At 36.8% G+C, this 23,792-nt stretch overlaps 2 protein-coding genes across 3 annotated transcripts in view; both read right to left on the reverse strand.

Annotated features, from left to right (window-relative positions):
* Nucleotides 1-465: 465 nt before the first annotated feature.
* On the reverse strand, nt 466-6,471 carry fam133b (family with sequence similarity 133 member B). Of its 2 annotated transcripts, none has more exons than XM_077195996.1 (11): nt 6,322-6,471; nt 5,743-5,840; nt 5,570-5,648; nt 5,386-5,469; nt 4,889-4,921; nt 4,592-4,666; nt 4,399-4,497; nt 3,577-3,624; nt 2,254-2,334; nt 2,092-2,142; nt 466-1,112 (listed from the first exon to the last, which is right to left on the reverse strand). In XM_077195996.1, the coding sequence occupies exons 1-11, from the start codon at nt 6,343-6,345 to the stop codon at nt 1,023-1,025; spliced, it is 762 nt and encodes a 253-aa protein (XP_077052111.1). In that variant the 5' UTR covers nt 6,346-6,471; the 3' UTR covers nt 466-1,022. The 2 variants fall into 2 exon arrangements, with proteins under 2 accessions (XP_077052111.1, XP_077052112.1); XM_077195997.1 differs by lacking the exon at nt 6,322-6,471 and adding an exon at nt 6,100-6,123.
* Nucleotides 6,472-8,324: 1,853 nt separating this feature from the next.
* Nucleotides 8,325-23,792, reverse strand: part of cdk6 (cyclin dependent kinase 6) — a 46,269-nt gene continuing 30,801 nt past the window's right edge. Inside the window, exons 5-8 of the mRNA XM_077196001.1 lie at nt 22,719-22,828; nt 14,123-14,173; nt 13,881-14,016; nt 8,325-12,697 (exon numbers count right to left, since the gene is read on the reverse strand). Coding sequence (XP_077052116.1) covers nt 12,548-12,697; nt 13,881-14,016; nt 14,123-14,173; nt 22,719-22,828 — 447 coding nt within the window. The 3' untranslated portion in view covers nt 8,325-12,547. The remainder of the gene's footprint in view (nt 12,698-13,880; nt 14,017-14,122; nt 14,174-22,718; nt 22,829-23,792) is intronic.

Here is a 23,792-nt window from a genome sequence, read left to right on the forward strand (position 1 = left end):
TAAGTCTCCTCCAGCACATCCCAAAGACTTTCAGGGAATTTAAGCTCTGGACTTCATGTGTGAAAATGATTCTTCATGCTTTCTCCCAATGAATCTTGACATTGTCATCCTGGAATATGGCCATGATGTGTCTTCTTACATGGTTGTTTAAGAAATGAAAAGCTACACACTTCAGCAAATATGGTTAAAAGAACTGTTCCTAAACACAGAACATGTTAAAAACACAGTAATCACTGCAATAATAATCCAGTCATATACTCTAAAGCATTTGACTATTTAAATTCAAACAGCCATTATTATTATTTTTTTGGCTGGGCTGTGTATATTCAAATAGAAAACGGTTATTTTTAATGATCAAAATATTTCACTGTATCAAATAAATGCAGCCTTAGCGTTATAAATCAAACTGGTAAGTGTATTAGCCTTTTCAAACTATTTATTAAAAGCACTGGCTCAACATAGTCATTTTTCGCAGTATACACACTCTTTATTGCATCACATTTAACACAGACTGCAAACTCACATTCACAACCTGGGTAAAATGATTTGTTTTTTCCGTGCCGCTGACGTTCGGTGCAGGAAACACTGGTTCATTCTGACATCACAGAATAAAATCAATAGTTGGTTCATAGGGAAAAACAGAGCTGAACATTTTCTAAAAATATTAAATGCAAAACTGCCTTTACAACCCATAAACCAGCATTTCTAAACATCAGCACAAACATACTGTACACAGGGCCAGCATTGGTGTAAATAACTTTTATTTGGACTGAGAATCATCTGCTTTAAAAAACAAACAAAGCGAGCATAATGAACCCCAAACCCCTTTCAAGTCCCCCACCACTTAATCCTCTCATCCAAGTCGGCCACACAGCCGGCCGGTGCCAAGAAGCACCCGCATTTAAGAGTCACTTGAACAGATATCTAATGGAGTTTATTCTCCCACAGTCTGGCAAGAGCTCCGTCTCCATTCCCACTCAATTCCAGGCGACCGTCACGCAGGACGTCACACTAGCCCTTCATCAGTCCAACTCAGAGCCAGAAGTCTTCCTCTTTTTCTTTCTGCTGTGTCTCTTATGCTTCTTCTTTTTCTTTTTCTTCTTAGACTTATCCTATAAATATAAAAATATAAAAAATAAATCAGTCATTAATTATTAAAATGCCCCCTTTTCAAATATTACCTTTCATGCAGCGTGTAATATAGCAGTTTATGAATGTAAAAGGTCAGCAAATTTTTAAAGATCAAAGTGCGAGAAAAATAAAGTTATTGTCTCCTAAAAGAAAGAATCGATTCTGAACGGGTGAAGTAAGTCGTCAGCAATTCCAGTTTCACTTCCTGATACATACCTGCATTACAATGTAACACATTTGCATAATGCCAGCCTATAGTCTTCATCGGCTGCCTGCGAACAACATGAACTTTGACCCTCAAACACTGTAGCTGTATCTGAGACTGAAAGAGCTTGGTTCATGTTGTTCATGTCGAGAAGATGCTGTTTTCAGTGCTGCGAATCCACTTTGCTGCACTTCAAAAGGATGAGGACTTGTGCTCGAATTGATATGGAAAAACCGACAATATATTTACTGTTCGTATCTCTGAGTATCAAGAGCTGAGGAAGCTTCCGGAGCTGAAAATCAGATATGCTAATAGGCGGTCCGTTTCCAAGATGCGCTGTTAGCGGTCGACCAATCACAACAGACTGGGACGTCTGACCAATCAGAGCAGAGTAGTCTCTCGGAAAGGGTTTAGAGAGACTGAATCTTCTAACAAACCGTTTTCAGAATCTTCTTAGGAATTAGGGGATGTGCAATGTATATTATGAGAAAATCTGAGTGTTTTTTTTTATTTTATTTTTTTTTTTACCTTGGATGCATTTAAACCTATTGTAGGAGACCTCTAAAACAAAAAAAGACGATCTTAAAAGACCTTTAAAATAGCATAATAGGGGCTAAATTAAAGTTCTGTTATGCGAATCCACTCTTTGTAATATTTCTGTGAGTGATGCAGGTAGCGTGTTCAGTCGTATCTGCCCTCATAAGGGCAAAAACAAGCCAAAGTCATGGATAAGCCGTTTTACACTGAAGACTTACTGTAATTTTATCCTTCTCTTCACTACTGTGTTTCTTTTTTTTGGGCTCAGCCTACAAAAACAAAAACATTTACAGATGAGTTTTGCATGTCACATGGTATTTGCTGCGCTAAAACAGTTTAATGACGCATATTAAGGTCACAGAGGGTTTAGACACTCTTACGTCTCTGTCTACATCAGACTCGTCTGAAGATTCAGAGTGACTCCTTTCAGCTTTCCTCTTCCTTCGACCATCCTTTTCATCCTTTCAAACAAAAACATTTTGTTCATGATACTGATACAAAACAATTCAAAAGTTTTTGGTCTATACGGTTTTTTTTTTAAGTTGAAGTTTTATTTGATAATACCGTAAAAAAACTGGAATATTAATACAATTTAAAATAACTGTTTCATATTTGAATATATTTCAAAATGTAATTTATTCCTGTGATAAAGCTTTTAGCATAATTACTCCAGTCTTTAGTGTCACATGATCCTTCAGAAATCATTCTAAACTAATATGCTGGATATGGTACTATGAACTGTTGTAGAAAAGAAAAGAAAACTTCAAAAACTCTATTTTTGTGTTTGAAATGAAATGAGGGCGATTAATTTTTTTTTATAATCTATTTTTTTAATGTCTTTAAAATGATAGTTCACCCCAAAAAATGAAAATTTTGTCATTAATTAAATCACCCTCACGTCGTTCCAAACCCGTAAGACTTTCGTTCATCTTCGGAACACAAATGAAGATCTTTTTGATGAAATCTGAGAGATTTCTGTCCCTCCATTGACAGCTACACAACTATCACTGAAGCTTCAAAAAGTTCATAAAGAGATTGTAAAACTAATCCATATGAATTGAGTGGTTTACTCCAAATTTTCTGAAGAGACACGATCGCTTTATATGATGAACAGATTTAATTTAGGATTTTATTCACATATAAACACTGATCAGACCAGATAGAACTGGATAAATATTCTGATTGTTCCAATCCAATCTGACTTCCGACCTGTAATGCTGTCTGAATCATAATCATACACTGTTTGTTCCTTGGCCAGAGGAGAACTGACACTGAACCTGATGTAGTTTTGGTTCCTTGCCACTGTCGCTTTTTTTCACCTTTGTTTCCATTGGCTTTTGGCTTGCTTACACAAGAATGAACCTCATTGGTTCTCACACTTCAAGCGAACATGCTTGAGCTTTCGTTTACCACAACTGATGTGGGAGTTGAAGAATGTTTATATGTGAATAAAAGCCTCAAATTACTCAACTCATAATGATTAGTTTTACGATCTCTTCATGAACTTTTTGAAATGTCAAAGTGGTAGTTGTGTAGCTGTCAATGGAGGCACAGAAAGATCTTAGATTTCATCAAAAAGATCTTCATTTGTGTTCTGAAGATGAACGAAAGTCTTACGGGTTTGGAACGACATGATGGTGAGCAATTAATGACAGAATTTTCATATTTTGGGTGAACTATCACTTTAAATGAGTTTTCAGTACCTTGACTTTCTCTCCATCCATTTTCTTCCTTTTTTTCTTGGATGACTCCTAGAGATAAAAGACATCAGGAATCAAGGCTTGACATATCTTCATTACCACCAGCAATTTAGCTTTTATGTTAATTCAGCAGTGGAAATGAATATTAATAAAGACAAATCAACAGCAATTTCTACAAGCGCTGCCAATTTCGAATAATGTGTAATACATTGTGGCTAGTTAAGGCCCCGATATACTCACGCCAAAGTTCTTTTTCATTCTTCGCTTAGAGGTAAAAAGAAGTTCGAAATACCTTTGCAGTGGTATACTGTTAGTGAGCATGATGCCGCCCGCGCTGCGGAGAGCGATGTTTAGATGAATATGGAAATATGTGCTGCGCGCTTTCTTCTCAATAACAAAATAAACACACAATAAAAATGACAGCGGTGAGAAAACAAGTTAAGAAAGCATCTGATCATAGTGATGTGGATTTTGCACAAACTCTCCATTCAGCACTCTAATCAAATCACATCATGTGTATTTATAGCCCTTTATTTAAAAGATTGCTTTAAATGAAGCAACTTTACAGTATTAAACATGAAAAAACAGTGTGTGTCGTTTTTCTACTGTGTTCATGTTTTGGAATGTTTGCTCTAGCAAGCGGTTTCTCAAAACAAATTTTTTTTTTTTGGCCTGATTTTGTTCAAAATGACGTCACACCACTTTGTTCTTCAATTTAGCTTGAAGTATATCGAGGCCTTTACGGTTAAGCCAGACACTTCCATAACTGATAGAAAGCAATATTTTTAAACTATGTTTTTCCTTGCAGATATAAACCAACATTACCCTGCTATCAGTCTCGGACTCCGTGTCAGAGTCATCAGATGCTCTCCGGGCACAGGATCTTTTTCTCTTTTTCTTCTTTTTCATATTTTTCTTATCATCCTGAAAAGGCAGTAAACAGGAGAATATTCAGGGATCATTCATGGTCATTTTAAAAATGCAAGCAAATAAATGAGCATATTAGACATCATCTTACATCATCTTCAGAGTCTGAGGGGGAACTGGAGGAGGAATCAGAACTCGATGAGGAGGAGGAGGAAGATGAGGAATGCTTGACCAAATACAACAGAAGCAGAATTTGTTAGATTTTAAGTCACTTAAAACTGACCCTGTGTCCTGTGGATAACAGACCAGATTGATCCTGAATGCTCTACAAAAGCACATGCCTCTTCCAGTTTGGGACATTGTTTAAAACTAATATTCCACTTTTCCATTATCAATTTATTACTGGTTTACAGTTGTTCAAGATATGAAAATGGAGAGCTCTCCTCACCCTACTGGACTTTTTCTTCTCCTTCTTCTTTTTCTGGAAATCACAAAGATAAATATCAGATAACCATTGAAATATTTTATGAATACAACAAACCAGGGTCCTCATTTATAAAGACATGCATAGAAAGATCCTAAAAGTGAACATTCAACACTTTCCGAAATGTTCCTCTGAACGATTTATAAAACGTCTGTATGCACAAAAATGTACCCTAATGCATCTTCACTTCCTCTTGAATTCAGGCACAATGTGAACAACTCAATTATTAATATAATGAATGAATTATCTCTAGTAACTGATGTTGTATTTAATTGTTTACAAATTTGACGCTCTTCAGTTATAAGAACATTTTCATGTCAGTTTCTGCCATCATAAATCCTGTTTTGCTTCTCACTGTTGATGTAGGATGAAATCCATTGAAATTGGGATCAAATCTGACTGTACTTGCGTTTATAAAGGAGGTGCCAGAGTACTACACCTTACCTCTTCCTAACTCTTACCTCCTTCTTTTCCTTTTCTTTTTCTTTCTTTTCACCTCCACCAAGTACCTTCTCCCTGTTTTTCTCCAGTTCCTTCTTCCATCGCTGAGAAAAAAATGAGAGAGCGCGCATATGATCCAAACATTAGATCTAGGTCTCTTGGAAATCCACTGATTCCTCAAATGCAGAAACAAAACATCTTTACCTCGTTCATTCGGTCCTCAAAATCTGCCAGGGCTCTGGAGCCTTTCTTCTTCTTTTCCAGCTGTTCTTTTACCTCCTCCCTGATATACAGGACAAACAGACATACGCATAAAGAAATATGACATCAAAATCACATATATCCACAACCGATTCATCATCAGTTTTGACCAGTACCATGATGGCCGTGGTCTGCTGAGATAATCCTGAATGGTGGTTCCGGAGTTGGGTGCAGGTCCTCTGGCTCTGGCAGCAGCTATTGGATTCAAGTACGCCTGAAACAAAATCATATTTTAACATTTATAATGCAGCACACCCTTGAAAAAGCACAAAACAGAGACTTGATAAACACCCTTCAGCATCCACGTTACACTTTGAGGCTGCTAAAATAACTGCATACTACTTTTTATCAATTTAAACTACGAATGCAATACTTTTCACATGCTCAACAGAAAGACAGCAGCAAACTGTCAATATAAAGGGATATTTAAGTGGAACATGTGCTAGCTGAGTTAGCATGTCTGAGCCACATACCTTAACCATACTAGCATGCTAAGCAATAGCCACATTTTGCAAGCGTGTCAGACTGCAAACATAAAACAATCTATATCAACTGTTTAAAGAGCTTACTCATTCAGTCTGAGAGTGGACGTGGCTAATATGTTTGACTACGTGTTTTGAAGCGTTAGCATTGCGGCTTAAAGGCCACTTGATTATTTTACTTAGAATACAAGTCCGTAAACTACCTTTACTTACCACTCTGTTATCTCGCTTGCCCATTTCTGCAGATTTTGCCTTAAGTCTAAAGGCCCAAATCTATGAAATTCGCCTTTTGTTTACATGTCTCTGGTGCTGTCGGTGGCTTTCAGTGTGGAGAGAGAATATCTGAATAATTGCCAACTAGCGGTTGTCCAGCAACATGTTCACCAGAGGGCGCCTTCTCCTCTTATTTGGTAATTAAAGTTACCATGAAATCCTTATTGACAATTTATGTTTTTTATGGAATATCAACAGTAAATTATTTTTCTGTGCACATCATTGTTTATTTTTTGTATGATCGTAATATTTCATTAAAATAACTTATCCTGTCTCTGACGTGTTCACTGGCGCGAGGGCGGGACTATATTTTTCTCATTCCAGAAATGTTGAAATGTTTCCCTCGGATCGCAACTTCCGTTTTATCTCGAATTTAAATGTAGGCTAATGTATTTTTTTTCACTCAATTATGTGTCATCATCATTTCTAGACATCGGGTAAAACTACATATTTTCTAGCAAAAATACGTGATCTGGTAAAAAAACGGTTTATGGTGGAATGAGATATTTTTTAATCTGATCTGATCAAATATATAAAATACATTTTAGTCTATAATTATAATCAAATATCCTGTTATAAAATGAAAAATGTTCTATTAATCTATGTTGTTAAAATATGATCTGGATTTTATTTTTTAAGAAATTAATACTTTTATTCAGCAAGGATGAATAAAAGCAACTGATCACATGGTGACAATAAAGACTAACATTTAACATTTTTTTTGTTTTATTTCAAATAGCCTAAATCAGTTTCTTTTGAACTTTCTATTCATCTGAAAATCCTGAAAAATGTATCATAACTGTTAGGCTACTACAACATAATAGGATATGTTTCTTAATCATCAAATCATCATATTAGAATGAATTCTGAAGGATCATGTGACACTGAAGACTGGAGAAATGATGCTGAAAATTCAGCTTTGCATCACAGGAATAAATTGAATTTTAAGACACATTCAAAAAGTAAACCGTTATTTTAAATTGCAATAATAATTCACAATATTGCTGTATTTATCAAATGAATGCAGCCCTAAACCCCCAAACTTTTGAACAGTATAGTGTATGACGTAAAAATGGTAAATTTTTGTCTGAAAATAAGTAAATTACTTTTTCATAGAACTATAAAAACAATTTCACAATTGCGCTGTAGCTCTATCTATTCTGCTAAGAGTGCTAATGATAAAAATCCAGAAGAATGGATTCAGCTTCATAAGCTAAACAAAGACTTCTCAGACAGTTGATCTTAGTCCTGCTTTCATAAAAGCCCTTAGAAAGACCCTAAGTTTGCAACAAAAATATATCAAAGTATGAAACCACAAAAGGAAAGCTACTCAAGACTGAACAGAAATTACAACACAAAAGGGTACATGCTGTCCCTAAACAGAGAACATCTGACTGCACAAAGTCCTCTTGGATAAACTATTCTTACAATTACTAATGACCAGATATTCACTTTGTAATTGATACTGATTGTTGGAGTTTATCAGGATAGTTCTCTCAAAAATGAACATTTTGTCATCATGCACTCACCCTCAAGTTGTTCCAAACCAGTATACGTTTCGATCTTCTGTTGAACACAAAAGAAGATATTTTGAAGGATGTTGTTAACCAGACAGTTAACGGAACCCATTGACTTCCATACTAGGAAAAAAAAAAAACTTTGGAAGTCAATGGGGTCCATCAACTGTTTGGCTACCCATATTCTTCAAAATATATTCTGTGTTCAACAAAAGAAAGAAACTCATACAGGTTTGGAACAACTTGAGGCTTGAGGGTCATTTTTGGGTGAACTGTCCCTTTAAGATTAGTAATAGACTTGTCCAGGTGGCGATTCATCACATGACCTCTCACAGAGCTGAAGTAAAATAATAAAACAAGGAATTGTGGGAGATTTAGAGAAGCATTTTGTTCTCTCTCATGACAGAAGTCAATTTTACAACCCAGTTTTACACACTGGAATATTTATTTTACAAAAATATGAAAACGTCAGGCAGATACAGATATAAAACAAATGCAAAAGCAGCTTTTTTCTCAATGGCAGCAAATTGGAATCTTTAGGTGGGCCAGTTTAATAAAACTCGTAAAGGAGCCAGAGCCTAAGACAAACATTAGCAGCAAAACCAGTCCAGAAAAAAACAAAGATACTACCATATCTCATTCAACCCTTTAAAAAAAAAAAAAAACACTAATATGGTTCTATAAGGGCACAATGACCAACACTCTCATTTCAATTTGATTCTTGCAAAATCGTACAATTCTTTGCACTTTACAAGAGTAGCTCAGCGAATGAATTTAGCAACAAAACATTTAAGAACGTGCCGTTTTAACAGAGGTACATAGCTTAAGAGATTCATTTTAAACTGAATTTCAGTATTTCATAATAAAAGAAGATACATTCTACTTATTGTATGATTAACCATCATTACTGGACTAATCATGACTAGATAACCAGACGAGACTTTTTAAAAAAAACAAAATTAAAGATATGTCACGTGCACATGATCTACAGTACGTCCACATGCGGTTTCATCGCTCGGAAAACAAAAAGATGCTAAAAGCAGAAGAATGCAGAATGATTTAGCAGTGGAATTAGATACAGTTGAGCAAATCAAAGCGTTGATAACGAAAAAAGTCACAAATATTTCCACGTACACATTTTTCCATCCCCACTCTAAATGACAAAGCTGACAACATAAACTGCTGATATTAATAATTTACACCACAGATTGGGTGCTTCCATAAAAGAAAAGAACACATCACTCTCCAACCAATGACAAAAAAAAGGAAAAAAGAGAAAACCCTGACCAAAACGTCCCACTTCTAATCAATGTGCACAGTTAAAAGATGGCTAAAATAATTACTTTTTAAAATGATTACATAAATCCATAAAACAAAGAGCAACATATTATAAAAAATTATAACATATACATATTATGATTATAAAATGGAGATACATCAGAAATCATTCCACGCGGTTTACCTAATTTTTCAACAACAACAAAAATAAGTAGAATGAACCATATACATGTGATGCAGGCTAAAGTGATATAACACTTGATTATCCATTTATAAAATATAATAATGAAGCTGCTGATAAGTCATATTAAAATGGTAATCATTTTCATACACAGTGTCTGTGCAGCAGCTAAACTAAATGAAAACATTGTGCACATTGATTAGAATATGTATTGATGATTTAGCATATTATATTATTGTGGTTTAATGATAGAACTTTCCAGCTTAATGATTTCAAAATTCAAAGTATTGGGTACATTATAAATTACTTAAGTTTGTGTTATGTTTTCCAATTCTGACTTAATCATGTAAAAATGGTCAAATATAATACAAATAAAATACAATACAATAAAAAGAATTCTCTTGTGAACGAGTTAGCCTAATTGATTACAGTTGTTCAAGTCTGCAGTGACACGAGGTGTAGCACCATTAGTTCATCACTGTCCAATCAGATACAAATTTGAGTATTAAAATTGACAGAATGCCTTCTTAAGCACTGAGGTCAACTAAAAAAGACGAAATGTTAATAAATAAGAACAAAATGTATAGGGAGCAAAACATTATGTACCAATGTCCAGCAATTTTAAAAGGAATTTGCTTAAAATGATATCCGATTACATAAACCAAATGGCTAACTAAAGAAAATCATTTCAAACAAGACATTTTCTTTAAAACAAAGTTAAACAGATTCACGAAAAAAAAAAGCATATTTCATGGGGAAAAGCACTGAGATGGGTAAATATCAAAGGTGCTATTTTTTTTCAGCATGACATCACGCCAAATTTCAAATTCCATCACTAACAAGAACGGGTCGTACATTCGAAAGCCTAGCGTTTAATACATTTGTAATGTTAAAACACTATGAATTATTCACCAGACCAACCAAGCTAAAAGCACATTAGTTCTATTCAAGACCCACAAATATTAAGGCATACAGTTACATTGTTTGATATCCAATGCCCTCTGAAACCCCCAAATCCTGGAGGAGAGGAGGCCAAACATCACTTCAGTGGAGATGTTAAAAATGCTGGTGTTTTACACCGATGATCAATTGAAATCGTTTGTTAGATTGAGACAACGAATAGCTGATCACAGAATATTTGAAAATGTTAACAGTACATAAGTTGCCACACAACAGTGATCTAGTACATTAAATATAATATTAATAATAATATTATATAAATAAAAAATAAATGCTGAAATGACCACCTTTAGGTTTTATTATCCGTTCCAAAAATGAATGCAAGTCAATGATATAAATAACCCAACACTATTGTATCCAGATAGCTTTGAGACCATAATCGATAAGTGTTACTGTGAGATTAATGGTTAAGTTAAAACCTGAACCCTAGTTGAATCTAAAACTAGTCATAAATAGACCTGAGCATGGAATGTGACAGAATGAGTATACCGATCCTGAGAGAATGAATCAAGCATCAGTGCTTAAAGGGATACTTCACCCCAAAATGGCATTATTTACTCGTGTCGTTCCAAACCTGCAAGACTTGCTTACTTCCGCCGAACACAAACAAATATTTGGAGAAATGTCTCAGAATTTGTTTTTGTCCATAGAATGCAAGTCAAAGGTAACCAACATTCTTCACAATATCTTCCACAAGGAAGTCATGCAGGTTTGGAACAACATGAGAGTGAGTAAATGATGTGCGGGGTGAACTATCCCTTTAACTGTGTGAATGTTTTGTAGTACTACAGTGCCTGCCTATAGATCCTCATCACTCCTCAAACAGCTTCACCTGGATTCATCAGGCTAAATGCTCAAATCTGAAGCAGCGTCCTTCCTTCCTTCCCTCAACTTATTAGTCACGTACTAAACACAAAGGCACTGAATGGGCCTACAGCGACCCATCTAGCGGATATTGCGGCTTTGTACAGTTTTATGATGATCTATCCAGACAATTAAGTGAAATGGGAAATTAAAGGATGTAGCATAGCGTGTATAAAAAAAAAAAAGGACCTGGACTTAATCGACCAATTACGGGATAATACATCACTCTCCAAGTCTTGAACAAATCTCGCAACCTGACCTCGAACATAACACTCACCAACTCTATAGCTACTTTAACTAGACTTTCATAACTATGCGCTAACATGTTTTTCTGTTACCCATCTCGGCTTATTTCTGCTCTAAACCAACTCTAAATTCAACATGCAACCCGGCGCGGGTCAACCTTCGACTAAGTCTCGGCGCTAAATCCCTGACGACAGGGTGCAGACTGTTTGGTATACATCAACGAGTCTTCTACAACAACCTACACCTTCAAGTTCACTAAAATTAAGACATAACATGCCAAAAAAAAGTCAACAATCAACACTGACATAATAAAATAAGTGAACAGGATGTGGAGTTTATATTGAAGAAAAACAAAATACAAGTAGAATTGCATTATAATGTCAGAAAATGTGGTCAAATAGTGCTGTCCTGGACGACTCGAATGACGAGAACACCGGGATGCTTACAACAAAATGCATTATTAAATAGAGCACTAAATGATTCTCCGTGTCCGTGGTTATGGAAGTCATCGGAAAAAAGTCACGCGAGGAGACGTGTCCACACTCTCCTGCTTGAACTGCAGAGGAACAACATGGCAGAAAACAATACAAAAATCCAAGAGGACTGCAATACAAGTGAGCTCAAAACAAATGTGAATTAGCGACTGTGTAAAATAGGAGGTTCCGTTCAACGGGCCCGAATTTGCAGTAGTTGCGGTTCTACATGTGCTCGATTCGAGTGAGACTGACACGGTCCCGTGTGAGACCTTGCTGGTTCATGGCAGTGATATGCAGTTAAGACAGTTTAGACCTGTACATGTACTGTGCATTGCGTTCATGCAGACAGACGGACGATTCCTGGCAGCGTCGCGATGCGGCTTCAGAATCGAGAAGCACATTTTCCTCTGAGCAGACGAACTTCCTTTGAGGAAGGCGGTGGGAGATGAGAGCAGCTTCCAATGTTGTAAAAACGAAAATCCAGGCAGCATGTTGCTGGTCTGTATTAGCTGGCAGTAGTGGGGGAGAAAGACAAATATGATTGACCAATAACTGCGGTGATATTTCTAAAAGCAGCATGTGACATTATGCTATGGAAGACTAGTTCATGGGATGAGGGGGGACTGGATGGGAAACCAGGTCTTTCAAGCAGCTCTCTCCTCCAGGGAGGGCTTTTTGCTGGGGAAGGGCTGGGCGTACAGACTCTTGCTGGTGCTGTCGAGACTCTGGAAGTATGGGTGAGACAGTGCATCATAAGCTGATATCCTTCTGGAGGGGTTAAATGACAGGAAACGCTGTGCAGGGGGGAAATGAGTAGAGAAAACAATTAGTAAACACAGTTACGCACTAAAATTAAAAAAGTTGTCTTTCATGAAATTAATTCTTCAATGACAAGTTAAAGTGCTCCTTTAATGCAATTTTAAAGGTTCCTAATTTTGTTTCAGAGGTCTCCTACAATAAGTTTGCTTGCATCCAAGGTAAAAAAAAAATTCTCATAAAATACATTGCAGCATCAGCTCTTTTCTCAGTTTATGAAACGGTTCGTTCGAAGATTCAGTCTCTCAAAACCTCATCTTTCCGAGAGACTACTCTGCTCTGATTGGTCAGATGGACCAGTCTGTTGTGATTGGTCGACTGCTTACACTGTGCATCAGAAGCGTAAATTCCATTTCTATATCTGAATTTCATCTCCTGAAGCGTCCTCCTCAGCGCTTGATGCAGAGTGATATGAACAGTAACGATGGTGGAGGTTTTACCGTATCAATTCGAGCACGAGTCTAATAATAAATAATAAATAATAATAATACAATAATAATAAAACAAAACAATCTGAACCACCATTGGAAGAACAACTTCAGCAGGATGTTTCTAAGAGGTACGTTTTTCTTTAGTTTGTTGTACATTGTTGATGAGATATTACCAATCCTCATCTTTTGGAAGTGCATCAAAGTGTTTTTGATTAGTTTCAGGCAGTTCAGAATCGATTCTTTCTTTTGAGAGTCACTTTGTGCACGTTGATCTTTAAAACTCTGCAGACCTTTTGCATTCACATACAACTTATACACACAACATAAAAGGTAACAACCGAAAACACATAATAGGGGCACTTTAAAGTCTTCTTTTTTATCTTTCTTTGTTATGATTATACCCTACAGCAAGTGACTGAAGATAATATGTAATAAGAAGCTACCCTGTAGTTTCACAACATAACATAATATAATATAATATATAATATAATATATTTATACTAACAGTCAATATTTTCTTGAAGGCATAATAGCATTCCAAAAAACATAAAATTTACTGAAATTATTCAAATGTATTCATGTAGCTTAAGATAGCACAATAAGATTTATTAACAATAAAACATCATGTGATAAATATGTATCAAACTGGAAAAGTTCCATAGAATGACATTCAACAATAATTATCAAGACATTTAAGATATCCTCAGTATTGATATTATCCACAACTTACAAGTAAAAGTGATTTGCCCAGCTCATCCATGTCAGGCACCAGGTCCTCTATGGGCTGGGGGGGGCGAGGGGAAAAGGCACTCTGGGGTAAACCCACCTCCTGTGGCCAGTCCTCTGGGGAAGGGACCCCCACCACACTGAAACATCACCATCAAAACAGTCAGTTACTGCAATCTCAATCTCTCAAACACAAGACCAACAAGTTATTCCAGCATTATATTGTTTTCATTAAAAAGCACTTACTCAAAAATCTTGCCTAACTGGTCAACATCAGAGTTTCCACGGAAAAGAGGGCTGGAGAACGAGAGAAAACTGCAATTAATTGCGAGATCGATTTTGTAGCAATAACTACACCCAAATGACATTTATATATATATATATATATATATATACATATTATAACAGTATCTTGATGGTACTAAAATAGCACTGACTAAAACCAACTCAAGAAATGAATTAAAAGAATATATGTAAAATAAATAATCTTGAATATATAAAACCAAAATGAATAGCCTAATCTAAAATAAATGAATAAAAATAAAATAAATTATCTTAAATATATAAAACCAAAGAGAATAAATAAACAAATAAATAAATGCACAGATTAAAACACCAAATGCAAGGCTGCAGGCCAGTGACAGTCATGAAACAAACAATTTAAGGTTGTGTGTTTAGATGTTCGCTCCTAATTCTGCAATAATAATGAATGTCTCCTGCCTGTCTGCCAGAGGCAAAGAGAAAGAAAAGCCTTATAAGCTGCACTTTATAAATAAGGTCCTAAAGCAACATAACAGACATTGGTCTACTGTATTTGCGTTGTTTCCTGGCCAGCCCGAGGCTGAGAAGATCTGAGGACTTGTTTAGCGCATGCTTAAGTCCACCCGCCCGCACTGCTACTGGTGCCTGTGGCTTCAGGCCAGGTAGGACACCCGTGGGCGGGCATGCTTCCCTTGGCATGCACACAAATTCCAGGAGCCACAAGCACAGAGCTCAGTATCCAAAACACACCACACAGAGTAAAAGAGAGAGAAAAAAGCTATTTATCCCTGCCGTCTGCTTTCGCTCTCCACAAACCTCTATGTGAGAGAGTAAAGATGAACCGTGTGAAAGAACAAAACCGAAGTACAGAGACATGTGGATTATTAACTAAATTTAGCTCACTAATAAATCATTTTCACAGTCAAGTCTTTGAAAAAAGCTGCAAAAACTGCACTTTCAACTTCCCCTGCCACCACCAGATGTCGCCCTACAGCAAGACAAGCACCAAACTCTCAAAGTCTCTTCCTTCACAGCCAATCAAATCGTCAACTTGATCACAACTGTAATCAGACAAAGGGCCAGAACTGAGAACGTTTCCTTACGCTTCCATTTTTGAATGTGGTTCAAAAGCTTCCCAGACTTCCTTCAAGAATTAGTGAGAAACAGATTATTTTTCAGAAATAATGTGACGACAGGCGAGTTCACAACAAAAAACGATAACTATAACTAAATTAGCGTCCACACGTCCTGCTTATAAGTGAGCGCAGCAGTATGTCGTCTGCCGTTAAATGCTCAAGCTCTTTAAAAGCACACTGAAGTGCCTTAAAACACGCAGCATTATTCAATGTGTTGATGTAATTTCCACGGTAACAGGAAGACAGGGCAGGACATATCGAACAGCTCCTCCTCTTTTTAAATTGGCCAATAGCATTTCCTTTATATCACAGCTCGGCCAGAGCAGTTGAGCTCGGTAAAGCCGCAGTTTCCTCCTAATCTCTAACCGTTTCTCCTCTTAATCTTCTTCATATTACATCAAAATGCAGCATTTTTCAAACGGGCCCGATACATTTTCTGGTCTGCGCCGACTCGCGCATATGATCCGCTCCGTGCTGTCGTGTCTCTGGACCGGAGCCGTGGTTCACGTGACATTACCGTGAAACCAGACTTAATTCGCCCCATTGGAAAGCACATTTACACTGTCTGAATCGTCCCCTATAGTGCATTATGTGCTATTCACCATGTAAAAATAGTAAATGTGTGGAGATTGACTGATTTTAGCCACAGCTTCAACGCAATACTATTTATAATGTAGGGGCCGGCAACTTTAGATTCTAGACAGCATTTGACTGGACAGAAAAACTGACGAGAATCTAAAGTTCAGAGTGACGTCATCAAAATCATTGATCCATATTGGTGGAAGTGAGAGACTGTACATTTTGAATGCTTATTTCTTCTAAACGTGAATTTTGTCATTGTTTTGGAGCACATTAGCTTATAGACAAGAGTAAGGCTAACATATTCATATTAAAAGCCAATAAACTTTAATGAAGGATGGATTCATAAAAGTTCTGAAAGTGATCCCAACGATATTGTTCTTCTGTGCTGTTATTATTATAGTCATGGTGTGGACTCTGCTACTGCTTTAAATTTATAACGATTTTTTAAAACTATGTCGTTAGCTAGCTACTATACCGTTAAAGGGGTATTCGGCAACTCTAGCTATTTCTTCGCTGATTTTCACTTTTGTAGTCGCATGTTATCTCAACGAGCTCCCCCTACAGATGCGAGGCGCCTATTTCACAACAATGTCGTAAAAAAACTGACTTGCGGCCCCTCCTCCCCCTTTCTACCGCTGCTCATGTGCATTTGTTATTATCGGAGCCGGCCAACTTTATCGTGTGGAGCAAGGTCTAAAGAGGTGGGTAATACATCATACACATTGAGGGCGGCGTGTGTATTTATGTCGAATTGCCATAAAGCAGTTTGTGTTTCTCGCTCGTTCTCGCTTCTCACGAGACTTCCTATTTCCAACTTACCGGGACGTTAGTCCCCATGTTGCAAGGTTGGTTTTCCACCTAGGAACGTTGGGGGGATCGGGGAAAGTCACGATGCTCACCAGAACAGGTTATTAAACCATTCAAATGATTTCTAAACGGTTTTATTAAGCCGAAATAGTTGCCGAATGCCCCTTTAAGATGCTGAACATTCTTCGCAGGTGAGGCGGACGTGTCAGATGCTCGCGTAACTTTTCACTTTGAACATGCTTGTTAAAAAAGAAAATTGCCTTTATTGTGTCATTCACATACCACATCAACTGCTGAAACCCTTAAAGGCAAAGCCAGTCCCGAGCAGTTAAATCAGACAAAAGCTGTTCTATCTTCTAACAGTCAAGGGGGGCAGATCGCACCTAAAGCAGTGTCATGCCAAAACAAGTAAGTATGGCTGAATTTCTCTAGTCTAGAGCACATTCTGCATTCCCTTGGGCTACTTGGTAGTTTGAATTAATTAGTGGCTTTTTGCACAAGGCAGACATTATGCCGGGGCAGAGGCTTCCTGAGTGAGTGGGCACGGGGCGCTCGCACCAGGCCAGTACGCGCAGTTGAGTCACGCTCCAAGTGCCAGTGTCTCGATCCACATTCCACCCGCGCCACCTCTGGAATGCATCAGAGTATCTGAATCTGTGAAAACTGGTCTGCCAGAAAAGGTGCGTGCCAGTCAATTACGAATAAGAGAGTCCACGATGCAGGAAAGGCTAAATTAGTTTAATAACATAAAAAACTATAACAGGAAAATAATGCAAAGTTTGTTTCGGCTGTATAGCAGATCTAGAAGAAAACAGTGATGTCATCGTCCAGCTAAGTTCAGTTCTCACATGCAGGCAGATCAATAACATCTGTGAATATTAAGTGTCCCCAACTAAGCAAACCAGAGGCGACAGTGGCAAGGAACCAAAACTACATCAGGTTACCGAATGGAGAAAAAAACCTTGGGAGAAAACAAGCTCAGTCGGGGGGTCAGTTCTCCTCTGGCCAACGAACGAACAGTGTATGATTATGATTCAGACAGGATTACAGGTCAGAAGAAAGATGGGATCCAAACATTCAGAATATTTATCCAGTTCCATTTAAAACACACGTGCCAATTTCTTAGAAAAGTTGTTGGTTTCATATGGTCAGAGGTTGAGGCCTGTACTTAAGTAAACTTATTTTTTGAGTATATGTACTTGAGTATTACTTTTTTTCTGGAAACTTATGACTTTAGCTTCACTACATTTGAAAGACAGTATGGTATTTTTCACTCCGCTACATTTCTATCAAGGTCCTCGAAGTCGAAAGTTGTTTGTATGTAGCAGCTTTGAAAGTCAGTGGATGATTTTTTTTTTTCTTTTTTAAAATGTGATTGGGGTTTTTACAGGCAGCGTATCAGTAATCACTCTTGCAAGGTCATGTGAAGTTCAAAGATTTCCCAGCATTTTACTAACACTGATCAGTTGATGGTAAAATGGAAGACGGTTCCTCGGAGCAGCGTGCGACCCAATGGCCATACTTAGAAAGTATGTTTCAGTTTTCTGAAAAGATTAAAGATTTGTTTAGTTTTAAATGTTAGTCTAAAATGAACCATATCACAGCCTTCAAAAACTCGCCGTCCATACTGCGCCGTCCAAACTGAGTTATGTAAACTTTTCATTTCTGGCGAAAGCTTGAAATGGAAATTGTCTGTGCTTTTACTGTAGTGCAATTCCGCATCCTTCTTAAAACTACTAAACATTTAGGGAAGTGTGTGCTGGAATTAATTAATATATTTCATTACTTTGTATATAAATGACACAAAAGATCTTTCACTCTTTTTATGAGAGCAGCTTGAGGTTGTGAGAGCGTAAACAAGGATCTGAAAGCCGTCGCACGTTGACTCTTCACGCAATATGTTCAACCCTTGGAAAAGCATTTTCTGTCATTCAGAAACACACTGACTGATCACTACATCATCCAAGAGATATAGACTTGCATGTAATATGTCTGAAACTAAACTTTACACATTGTGAGCATCAGACAAATAAAGATCTTTAAAATAAAAAGCCTCAACAAAACAACTGAAGCAGAGCCAACTCTAAGGCCTACATTACACAATCCTCTCCAGTAAAATGCTGTCCCCTCAACAGTTAAAGTTCCATCTTAAACAAAGCCATACAATATCTTGCTTAGCGAGGCGCGCCACATCTTTATAACTCTCAGGTGAATCGAAAACATCCATTACTGGGGTTGGCGTGTACAGCGCGGTGCACTTCTCAGACATCAGAGGAGAAACCTGGTCCCAGGTGCCCTTTAATCTGCAACAGGTGGCCTTTTAAAAAGCTTTCTTAATCACCTGCAGGAGGAGAAAAGGTGTGCTGGTAGCAGCAATGAAAGCCCCCCTTACCCTCCCACCCCCAGGCACTAATGGAGGCATGCCAGGAGCCCAGTGAGCACAGGAGCACAGTGGCCTTTTTGTGGCACATGGCTTTAGAGAGTGGAAACCAGACACGTGAATGGATATAACTGATGTTTTAAGGTTTCTTTAGTAATTAACAAATGCAACAGCACAATTTAAACAGATAGTTATGTGCCTGAAACTAAACATAACTTTCCTATCTGAACTATGGGATTATTGTATTAAGCACTGAGTCAGCTAATGTTTATCTACCGTTCCTGCAAAGCAAACACCATCAATGGATACCGGAAGGGACAGGTGGGCCTGTTAGAATGTGAAACACAGGATGTGTTTGAAAGTGTTTCCCTGCTTGTGTGTCTGCGCTTTCCATCACAAATCTCCCTGTTCATCCGATTATGCACTTGTTATGGCGCGTCGGGAGAGGAAAACATCAGCCCACGCAATTGCCCCCAGCGACACGAGGAGGGGCGGGTAATTCAACATCATCCACAAGCTGGAATGAAACGGGTCGACAATGCATTATTATTGTTAACCAAGACTACAACTGATAAAAACGTTTGTTAATTGAAAAAAAGCTGCAATAAAATAAAACAAATATTAAAGGGGTCATGAACTGAGAATTAAACATTTCCTTGATCTTTTGACAGTTAAGAGGTCGTTACACTATAAAAATATCCTGTAAGTTTCAAAACTAAAAACTTCCTTGTTATTCCAAAAATAGCCTTTATTGAAACCAAGGCCAGAAAATGACGGGATCTCAAAAGTGGTGACTTATGAAGTCACAGGGCAGTGAAAGACCGCCTTTGCAGAAGAATATCTACGTCTACATCACTGCGTCTTTGGCTCCGCCCACTGGAGCGTTAATGAATAGTGACATGAAAACGAGTAAAGATCGACACAGGATCAATACCATATGTCTCAGCGGTGCATTATTTGTTTGTATTCGGTGCATTTCACTGTGGATTATTTGGTAGTGGCAATTTCGACGCAGGCTTTGCAATCAGAATCATGTTTATTCTAATGCCTGATCTGTGATCAGTGATTTCTGAAGTTTAATTAATTCAGATAGATTATCTTTCTCTCAATATCGTTCAATACTGTTGTACATTGTTGTACAATACACATCGTTTCTCTTAGAAGGATGAAAATAATCTTATTTAAACTGATTAAATTATATACAAAAAGTGATCAAAGAGCGCTCCCTTCCAATCGCCCAAGCTGTCAATCAAACAGCGCGAGTTTATCTGGACACTTGCCAAAACTCGTTATGAAATCAATGACGCTGTTACACTGCACAATGAAGGTCTTAGTTTATTTACATTGTGTTAGCATTGTTATGTGGTAAAAGCATTTGTGGAGTGCAGAAATTGTGCAGACTGTCTGTCATCTGCTCAATGCTCATCACTGCAACCTTTCATGTGTTGGGAATAGATCTAAATATAATGCTATAATCATTACTTTTCACAATTTGTTAATATTGATAGCTGTAATAGTACTTCAAGAGAGTTCCAGATGTAATGCTAGATATTTCATATGCAAACATGTCATCCAATCACAGCAGTGGGCGTTTACACTGAAGTATCACACAGACACGCCCCTTAAAACAGAGCATTCAAATCAGAGGCTAAATCATGCTAACATTATAAGGGCACCCCAGGAAACATGACAGTTCATGACCCCTTTAAATGCAAAAACTTAAATTAAACAAAAAATAATGATGTTGCCTTGAAAATAAACTGGAAATAAACTGAAATATTTAAGTTAAAGCTCTAAAATAATTTCTGTCATGACAACTCTCGGAGTGTTTGGTATGGTAATGGATATGACAATGTTGATATGTTTGATCTTGGCGGAATAAATCTATGTATGGGACTTGCCAATACATACACAACGCTGCTGTGAGCATGTAAGACATGCTGCTGCTGTACAATATAGTTTACATAAATTACCCGTAGCAGATCTATACAGGTGGAGCTGGGGAAGGTGGAGGGTTTCTGAAAGTGTGCTGCCTGCAACTGCTACAGCAAATGCTGACCAAGTATTTGAGGGTTGGGCGAGCTCATTGGCCCGCTGATGCAGCTGTGGCCTATAGAAAATGATGTGATTGCAGGCTGAAAACTAAAGAAATTAATCCTAAATATCAATATTTAAATAAAAAAATAATAATAAAAATGGCAAAAGTAAATAACGAAATTACCAAAAATTAAACTAAAATATGAACTAAGCTAAATCAAAATAATAATAAAACCATAATAAAACTAAAATAACATGCAATGTATATACACATGTTTCATGCACAACTCTTTTGAAATCCGCTTAAGATGGGATTTGTCACGTTTGAATTGGTGACCAATTTAATCAGAGAAATTGCTTCATGTACCTCAACTAGATATTCGCATCTCATCTACAGTAAACTCATTGAAATAAGAAATGACATTAAATAATTTGCAAAACTTAATCTTAAAATGTCTCTCTTTTTAGAGCCTTAAGAAAATAGAACCATAAATAATGATAATGTGCTACAAGCTGATGTAGTACATTAGAAGCCACAAAGAAAGAACCGTTGAACCGTTGAACCATTAAATCCTGCTGTCACTGGATTGAGCAGCTTTAATAAATGTGCCAGTGTTGAGTTGAGCAGTTGGAAAGATTCGTTAAACCGCACACAGATGAACGGATCACTCCAGGTCTACAGTGCCTGTTACAACCACAGTAAAAAAAATTTTTATGTCTGTTTTAATAACCTCAGCCTCCTGCAAAAATGTGTTCAGAACACACTCTGTTTTTTTTTTATTTATCATTTCTGATTTTTCTTTTCTTTTTCAGATTTTGATAAAACACAATATAATACCATAAAACATTAAACCATAAAATACAATATTAAAACAGTTGTTTCATAAAACTATTAAGGGGGAAATATCTAATTTCTATCTTCTATAAGGGGGGGGGGGGGTTAATAAAGGGGGGAAAATGTATTTCTATCTCAAATTAATTTTACACATTTTTAATTATACTATTAAAATAGTATATAAAAATGTAATTAAAAGTAGTTTGAGTCTTCAAATTACATAAAAATGTAATTAAAAGTAGTTTGAGTCTTCAAATTACATAAAAATGTAATTAAAAATAGTTTTCAGAGTCTTCAAATTACATGTGACCCATAATGTGACATGTAGCAAAAATGTGATATAATGTCCTTGCTCAGTGGTTTTCAATTTTATTATTTTATGTTAGATTTTCATTTTAAAGTCTGCATTATTGCCCTAAAACCACCTCAAAACGCGACCTTTTATATATAATATAAATAGAATATATATAATATTCTGTGTGTGAACAGAAAGTGGGCCCTATCACTAATAAAGTGGACCAAAAAGAAATCAAAGGACTATTTTGCACTTTAAAAAATACATTTAAAATATTTTAGTGTTAAGCATATTATTATTCAAGACACACCCTGTGCAATATTTATAGACTGGAAAATCATAAATCTTGTCACTCTCTGTGTGCCAGACACATGCAAGCAATCAGGTCATCCATGCTTGACACGTTTAACTGAGCATCACCCGCCTGAATCCTACATCTTGTTCATTTTACAGTCAGTTAGTCAGGATTATTAGTGAGCGAGATAGATAATGACGCTGTGCAAACGTACCGGCGTCTGAACATCTCAGCAAAGATGCAGCCGACACTCCACAGATCCACGGGAGTAGCATAGCTGGACTGAAGCAGCACCTCTGGAGCTCGATACCATAACGTCACAACCTGCGCACACACAAAAATAATGATTAGAAAATTAGAAAAATTAGATCATCTTTTTTACATGACCTCACTAAAGTGTAAAATGGTAGTAGACGCTCTTGTCTATATAATCAGTGACAATTATTTTAGAAAAAATAGTCCAAAAACAATATAATACCATAAACAAAATCAGATTTTAAAATTATACAATACATTATATTTAGATAGTCCATTTTATACATTCTACTAACTATAAGTAACTTTGCAACTACATCTCAACTAACTAACAGAGTACTAGTAGATTAAGTTGACGTAGTATTAGTAGACTGTTAGGTTAGGGTTCGGGTAAGTAAGTTGACATGTAGTTGCAAAGTTACTTATAGTCAGTAGAATTTCTGTTGTAAAGTGTTAACAGATATTAAGCAGAAAGTATACCAATACTCTAATAACTGCTAGTTGACATGTAGTTGCAAAGGTACTAATTGACATGTAGTTGCGAAGTTACTTATAGTCAAAAGAATATCTACAGCGAACCATCGAAATAGTGATACCTTATTTTTTTGTTAATTATAAACGTTAATTTTTCTATTTCTTAATTGTACTGTATAATCGACTGGAATGGCATAAGACTGAAATAATAGCTGGCAATGTCCACACACTCATTTGTCCAGTGAATATTTTATCTCTACCTCCGAACAGGCCCCACTGACCAATGGACCCTTTTCACAGACTGTGATCACGCATTTTAACAGCCATCAGCATCGTAAATCCTGCAAAGATGCTTATATTTTCTTTCTTTTTTTTAAATGCATGTACATTTATAACACTATACTTTGCATTATATTATCTTTACATCAAATTACAGTGCTGTGAGGGTGTTTCTAATACAGCGACTGTGGGAGTGACGTTAAATGGACATCTTTCTCTCTTCTGACTGCCGTTATCAATCCCCCTAAATTTTTCCCCTATTTTTGGAAGTAGTGAAAAC

Source organism: Siphateles boraxobius, unplaced genomic scaffold (genome assembly GCF_051911475.1).
Source record: "Siphateles boraxobius isolate OS27281-9 unplaced genomic scaffold, OSU_SipBor_1 35, whole genome shotgun sequence".
Lineage (NCBI taxonomy): Eukaryota > Metazoa > Chordata > Actinopteri > Cypriniformes > Leuciscidae > Siphateles > Siphateles boraxobius.